The sequence below is a fragment of the Salmo salar genome, chromosome 17, assembly GCF_965601325.2.
Source record: "Salmo salar chromosome 17, fSalSal1, whole genome shotgun sequence".
NCBI classification, from domain to species: Eukaryota; Metazoa; Chordata; class Actinopteri; order Salmoniformes; family Salmonidae; genus Salmo; species Salmo salar.
In genome coordinates this window covers 78686465-78694118 of record NC_138307.1, presented here as the reverse complement: position 1 = coordinate 78694118, position 7654 = coordinate 78686465, and the positions used below count along the sequence as shown (strand labels likewise).

General features: G+C 47.7%; 1 protein-coding gene across 1 annotated transcript in view; it reads left to right on the top strand.

The window, feature by feature from the left end:
• Positions 1 to 6985, top strand: part of LOC145861341 (voltage-dependent calcium channel subunit alpha-2/delta-4-like) — a 38675-nt gene extending 31690 nt beyond the window's left edge. Inside the window, exons 12-14 of the mRNA XM_082963348.1 lie at positions 220 to 281; positions 402 to 469; positions 6750 to 6985. Coding sequence (XP_082819474.1) covers positions 220 to 281; positions 402 to 469; positions 6750 to 6985 — 366 coding nt within the window. The remainder of the gene's footprint in view (positions 1 to 219; positions 282 to 401; positions 470 to 6749) is intronic.
• Positions 6986 to 7654: the final 669 nt, after the last annotated feature.

The following is a 7654-nucleotide window of genomic DNA, read 5'->3' as shown; positions in this document are numbered from 1 at the left end:
TGATAACACAGCAGTAGTCCTGGTACAAGGTGACATAGTTATTGATAACACAGCAGTAGTCCTGGTACAGGTGACATGACATAGTTATTGATAACACAGCAGTAGTCCTGGTACAAGGTGACATGACATAGTTATTGATAACACAGCAGTAGTCCTGGTACAAGGTGACATGACATAGAGCCTACTACAACCTTTAAGAGCTGTTTATTCTCCTACCAGAGAAGAGTCATGTTTCTGAAGAATGACTACTTCTACACAACCATCAACGAGACACCGTTCAGGTTGGTTCAATCAGCATAGACAAAGTAACATTCTTCTTCTATACAGACGTGTCATAAACAGTTATAATGTGGCAAAAACAATAGAAAGCGTGGAAACGTGTAATGAGTGTGTTTCTACAGTCTTGGCATGGTGCTGACCAGAGGGCACGGTGAATACATCTTCATGGGGAACGTGTCTGTAAAGGAAGGTAAGTCGTCTGTCTTACCTGAACAACAAACACTGCAGTATAACTACTAAACCATGGTGATATAACTTGTTTTCATCCACAGGCCTCTGCAATATAACTACTAAACCAGGTGTTATAACTTGTTTTCATCCACAGGCCTCTGCAGTATAACTACTAAACCAGGTGTTATAACTTGTTTTCATCCACAGGTCTCTGCAGTATAACTACTAAACCATGGTGTTAAAGCTTGTTTTTATCCACAGGTCTCTGCAGTATAACTACTAAACCAGGTGTTATAACTTGTTTTCATCCACAGGCCTCTGCAGTATAACTACTAAACCAGGTGTTATAACTTGTTTTCATCCACAGGCCTCTGCAGTATAACTACTAAACCATGGTGTTAAAGCTTGTTTTCATCCACAGGCCTCTGCAGTATAACTACTAAACCAGGTGTTATAACTTGTTTTCATCCACAGGCCTCTGCAGTATAACTACTAAACCATGGTGTTAAAGCTTGTTTTCATCCACAGGTCTCAATGACCTGATGCAGCCAGATGTGTCCATCGCAAATGAGTGGTGAGTGTTTGACGAATCAGTTTCTCTCCCTATTCTTTCACTCACCAGCTAGCTATACAACCTGACTGGTACACTATTACTGATGTGTGTGTGTGTGTGTGTGTTTGTGTGTGTTTGTGTGTGTTTGTGTGTGTGTGTGTGTGTGTAGTAGTGTCTACTACTAAATGTTATCATTAATATGACTCTCTGAGTAGTGTCTACTACTAAATGTTGTCATTAATATGACTCTCTGAGTAGTGTCTCTTTACTAAATGTTATCATTAATATGACTCTCTGAGTAGTGTCTCTACTAAATGTTATCATTAATATGACTCTCTGAGTAGTGTCTACTACTAAATGTTGTCATTAATATGACTCTCTGAGTAGTGTCTCTTTACTAAATGTTATCATTAATATGACTCTCTGAGTAGTGTCTACTACTAAATGTTGTCATTAATATGACTCTCTGAGTAGTGTCTCTTTACTAAATGTTGTCATTAATATGACTCTCTGAGTAGTGTCTCTTTACTAAATGTTATCATTAATATGACTCTCTGAGTAGTGTCTACTACTAAATGTTATCATTAATATGACTCTCTGAGTAGTGTCTCTTTACTAAATGTTGTCATTAATATGACTCTCTGAGTAGTTTCTTGTAGTTGGCCACCAGGTTTGCACACATCTCAGGAGGGATTTTGTCCCACTCCTCTTTGCAGATCTTCTCCAAGTCATTAAGGTTTCGAGGCTGACGTTTGGCAACTCGAACCTTCAGCTCCCTCCACAGATTTTCTATGGGATTAAGGTCTGGAGACTGGCTAGGCCACTCCAGGACCTTAATGTCCTTCTTCTTGAGCCACTTCTTTGTTGCCTTGGCTGTGTGTTTTGGGTCATTGTCATGCTGGAATACCCATCCACGACCCATTTTCAATGCCCTGGCGGAGGGAAGGAGGTTCTCACCCAATATTTGACGGTACATGGCCCCGTCCATCGTCCCTTTGCTGCAGTGAAGTTGTCCTGTCCCCTTAGCAGAAAAACACCTCCAAAGCATAATGTTTCCACCTCCATGTTTGACGGTGGGGATGGTGTTCTTGGGGTCATAGGTAGCATTCCTCCTCCTCCAAACACAGCGAGTTGAGTTGATGCAAAAGAGCTCCATTTTGGTCTCATCTGACCACAACACTTTCACCCAGTTGTCCTCTGAATCATTCAGATGTTCATTGGCAAACTTCAGACGGGCATGTATATGTGCTTTCTTGAGCAGGGGGACCTTGCGGTTGCTGCAGGATTTCAGTCCTTCATGGCGTGGTGTGTTACCAATTGTTTTCTTGGTGACTATGGTCCCAGCTGCCTTGAGATCATTGACAAGATCCTCTCGTGTAGTTCTGGGCTGATTCCTCACCGTTCTCATAATCATTGCAACTCCACGAGGTGAGATTTTGCATGGAGCCCAAGGCTGAGGTGGATTGACAGTTCTTTTGTGTTTCTTCCATTTGCGAATAATCGCGAACTGTTGTCACCTTCTCACCAAGCTGCTTGGCAATAGTCTTGTAGCCCATTCCAGCCTTGTGTAGGTCTACAATCTTGTCCCTGACATCCTTGGAGAGCTCTTTGGTCTTGGCCATGGTGGAGAGTTTGGAATCTGATTGATTGATTGCTTCTGTGGACAGGTGTCTTTTATACAAGTAACAAGCTGAGATTTGGAGCACTCCCTTGAAGAGTCTGCTCCTAATCTCAGCTCGTTACCTGTATAAAAGATACCTGGGAGCCAGAAATCTTTCTGATTGAGAGGGGGTCAAATACTTATTTCTAGCATTAAAATGCAAATCAATTTATAACATTTTTGACATGCGTTTTTCTGGATTTTTTTGTTGTTATTCTGTCTCTCGCTGTTCAAATAAACCTACCATTAAAATGATAGACTGATCATTTCTTTGTCAGTGGGCAAACATACAAAATCAGCAGGGGATCAAATACCTTTTTCCCTGATATGGGAGTTTATCAAAATTGGGTTTGTTTTCAAAAAAAATGGTGGATCTGTGTAATCTGAGGGAAATATGTGTCTCTATGGTCATACATTTGGCAGGAGGTTAGGAAGTGCATATTTCTCTGTCTCTTTCTCTATGTCTCTCTCTCTGTCTCTCTCTGTCTCTCTCTGTCTCTCTCTCTCTTTCTCTGTCTCTCTCTCTGTCTCTCTCTCTCTCATATTAATTAGGGTATATCTAATGTCCCACTCCTCTGTCTAGTTATTGATCCCTACTTTCAGAACAGGAGTGATGATGACAGGGTTACACCTCTTGGCCCTGAGAAGGCTCTGACTCAAACCCTTAATCAGTCAGTGTCCCGAACCTTGTTCTGAGAAAAGCACTTTGCTTTATTTACATTGCTGTTTTACGAGAAGCAGCGTCTATATTTAAACACTTCCTGTGCAGAGCGAGATGACTGAGGTGACAGGTTTCTGGAGGACAACTCTACAAGGAGGGACCCAGAGAGAGCACTAGAAGGACTGGGGTGAACTACAGGGAGGGACCCAGAGAGAGCACTAGAAGGACTGAGGTGAACTACAGGGAGGGACCCAGAGAGAGCACTAGAAGGGGTGAACTACAGGGAGGGACCCAGAGAGAGCACTAGAAGGGGTGAACTACAGGGAGGGACCCAGAGAGAGCACTAGAAGGGGTGAACTACAGGGAGGGACCCAGAGAGAGCACTAGAAGGACTGGGGTGAACTACAGGGAGGGACCCAGAGAGAGCACTAGAAGGGGTGAACTACAGGGAGGGACCCAGAGAGAGCACTAGAAGGGGTGAACTACAGGGAGGGACCCAGAGAGAGCACTAGAAGGGGTGAACTACAGGGAGGGACCCAGAGAGAGCACTAGAAGGGGTGAACTACAGGGAGGGACCCAGAGAGAGCACTAGAAGGGGTGAACTACAGGGAGGGACCCAGAGAGAGCACTAGAAGGGGTGAACTACAGGGAGGGACCCAGAGAGAGGACTAGAAGGACTGAGGTGAACTACAGGGAGGGACCCAGAGAGAGCACTAGAAGGACTGGGGTGAACTACAGGGAGGGACCCAGAGAGAGCACTAGAAGGGGTGAACTACAGGGAGGGTCCCAGAGAGAGCACTAGAAGGGGTGAACTACAGGGAGGGACCCAGAGAGAGCACTAGAAGGGGTGAACTACAGGGAGGGACCCAGAGAGAGCACTAGAAGGGGTGAACTACAGGGAGGGACCCAGAGAGAGGACTAGAAGGACTGGGGTGAACTACAGGGAGGGACCCAGAGAGAGGACTAGAAGGACTGAGGTGAACTACAGGGAGGGACCCAGAGAGAGCACTAGAAGGGGTGAACTACAGGTAGGGACCCAGAGAGAGCACTAGAAGGGGTGAACTACAGGGAGGGACCCAGAGAGAGCACTAGAAGGACTGAGGTGAACTACAGGGAGGGACCCAGAGAGAGGACTAGAAGGACTGGGGTGAACTACAGGGAGGGACCCAGAGAGAGGACTAGAAGGACTGGGGTGAACTACAGGGAGGGACCCAGAGAGAGCACTAGAAGGGGTGAACTACAGGGAGGGACCCAGAGAGAGCACTAGAAGGACTGGGGTGAACTACAGGGAGGGACCCAGAGAGAGCACTAGAAGGGGTGAACTACAGGGAGGGACCCAGAGAGAGCACTAGAAGGGGTGAACTACAGGGAGGGACCCAGAGAGAGCACTAGAAGGACTGAGGTGAACTACAGGGAGGGACCCAGAGAGAGCACTAGAAGGACTGGGGTGAACTACAGGGAGGGACCCAGAGAGAGCACTAGAAGGGGTGAACTACAGGGAGGGTCCCAGAGAGAGCACTAGAAGGGGTGAACTACAGGGAGGGACCCAGAGAGAGCACTAGAAGGACTGGGGTGAACTACAGGGAGGGACCCAGAGAGAGGACTAGAAGGGGTGAACTACAGGGAGGGACCCAGAGAGAGCACTAGAAGGACTGGGGTGAACTACAGGGAGGGTCCCAGAGAGAGCACTAGAAGGACTGGGGTGAACTACAGGGAGGGACCCAGAGAGAGCACTAGAAGGGGTGAACTACAGGGAGGGACCCAGAGAGAGCACTAGAAGGACTGGGGTGAACTACAGGGAGGGACCCAGAGAGAGCACTAGAAGGGGTGAACTACAGGGAGGGACCCAGAGAGAGCACTAGAAGGACTGGGGTGAACTACAGGGAGGGACCCAGAGAGAGCACTAGAAGGGGTGAACTACAGGGAGGGACCCAGAGAGAGCACTAGAAGGGGTGAACTACAGGGAGGGACCCAGAGAGAGCACTAGAAGGACTGAGGTGAACTACAGGGAGGGACCCAGAGAGAGCACTAGAAGGACTGGGGTGAACTACAGGGAGGGACCCAGAGAGAGCACTAGAAGGGGTGAACTACAGGGAGGGACCCAGAGAGAGCACTAGAAGGGGTGAACTACAGGTAGGGACCCAGAGAGAGCACTAGAAGGGGTGAACTACAGGGAGGGACCCAGAGAGAGCACTAGAAGGGGTGAACTACAGGGAGGGACCCAGAGAGAGCACTAGAAGGGGTGAACTACAGGGAGGGACCCAGAGAGAGCACTAGAAGGACTGAGGTGAACTACAGGGAGGGACCCAGAGAGAGCACTAGAAGGGGTGAACTACAGGGAGGGACCCAGAGAGAGGACTAGAAGGACTGGGGTGAACTACAGGTAGGGACCCAGAGAGAGCACTAGAAGGGGTGAACTACAGGGAGGGACCCAGAGAGAGCACTAGAAGGGGTGAACTACAGGGAGGGACCCAGAGAGAGCACTAGAAGGGGTAAACTACAGGGAGGGACCCAGAGAGAGCACTAGAAGGGGTAAACTACAGGGAGGGACCCAGAGAGAGCACTAGAAGGACTGAGGTGAACTACAGGGAGGGTCCCAGAGAGAGGACTAGAAGGACTGAGGTGAACTACAGGGAGGGACCCAGAGAGAGCACTAGAAGGGGTGAACTACAGGGAGGGACCCAGAGAGAGCACTAGAAGGGGTGAACTACAGGGAGGGACCCAGAGAGAGCACTAGAAGGGGTGAACTACAGGGAGGGACCCAGAGAGAGCACTAGAAGGGGTGAACTACAGGGAGGGACCCAGAGAGAGCACTAGAAGGACTGGGGTGAACTACAGGGAGGGACCCAGAGAGAGCACTAGAAGGACTGGGGTGAACTACAGGGAGGGACCCAGAGAGAGCACTAGAAGGACTGGGGTGAACTACAGGGAGGGACCCAGAGAGAGCACTAGAAGGGGTGAACTACAGGTAGGGACCCAGAGAGAGCACTAGAAGGGGTGAACTACAGGGAGGGACCCAGAGAGAGCACTAGAAGGACTGGGGTGAACTACAGGGAGGGACCCAGAGAGAGCACTAGAAGGGGTGAACTACAGGGAGGGACCCAGAGAGAGCACTAGAAGGACTGAGGTGAACTACAGGGAGGGACCCAGAGAGAGCACTAGAAGGGGTGAACTACAGGGAGGGACCCAGAGAGAGCACTAAATAAAGAAAATAGTACACAAATTATTGATGCACAAAAATATTGAAGCAACAGGGATCTTGATCCAGGAGGGGGTTGAATATCTCTGCTGTAACCAAGAAGTTTGATCTTGACATCTAGACACTTAACTAGCAAGTTAGCAAACCAAATGCATAGCTGGAGCCCTGAGCTGCATATCATTTATTTGACACATCTTAGATTTCTCTAGTTATACCCAACTTATAGTAATAAGCAGTGGCATTTCAAAATACCCCGGTATACGGTATAAATGGTATATCGCCGAACCCATCATCTTCGTCATTCGCTTCAGCATCACCATCATCTTCATCTTCATAATTTTCATCATCACCATCATCTTCATCATCATCATCTTCTGCATCATCTTTAGCACCTTCATCACCATGATAACCACCATCTTCATCATCTTCTTCATCATCGTCTTCATCGTCGTTTTCATCTAAACTAGGCTGTCTGGTAGATATTATCATCTTCATATTAACCAGCTGTTATCTTTCTATATCTGATGTAATGTGAATGCAACTCTAACCCAGTCTGAGATCTAACACTGGGGCTTCAACAGGAAGACAGCTGTGTGTTTGGCTGTGGAGAAACTGCCTTGCAGCTCTGTAAATTATTTGAGGGGAATGTCTTTTTCCAGACTGCAGCAACTTCCGCTGTTGTTTGCAGTGCTCAACTGTTAGCTGGTCTCCCCTGGCAAGGAGGAGAGGTATTTGTAATGATGCCGTAGACAATGGAAGTCTCAGAGATGTTTTTCACTGGCTCTCTTCTGCTTAGCTTTTGATTCAGTATTTATGAGATGTTAAGTCAAAAGATAAAAGCTTATTTTAGCTCTTTAAACGCTTTGTTTCAAAAAGCACAGAACGCCTCGGAAGCCTCTTTTACTCAATTTGCATGACATTAAACTCTGAGAGGGAGAGAGAGAAGGATAAAAACATCTTGATCCCTTTATTGGGTCAAGCCACCCGAGCAACGACTTGTTCACCCCACTACCACCCAGTACCCCGTCCTGAACCTTAGTCACTGTTACTAGCCTCCACCCAGTACCCTGAACCTTAGTCACTGTTACTAGCCTCCACCCAGTACCCTGTACCTTAGTCACTGTTACTAGC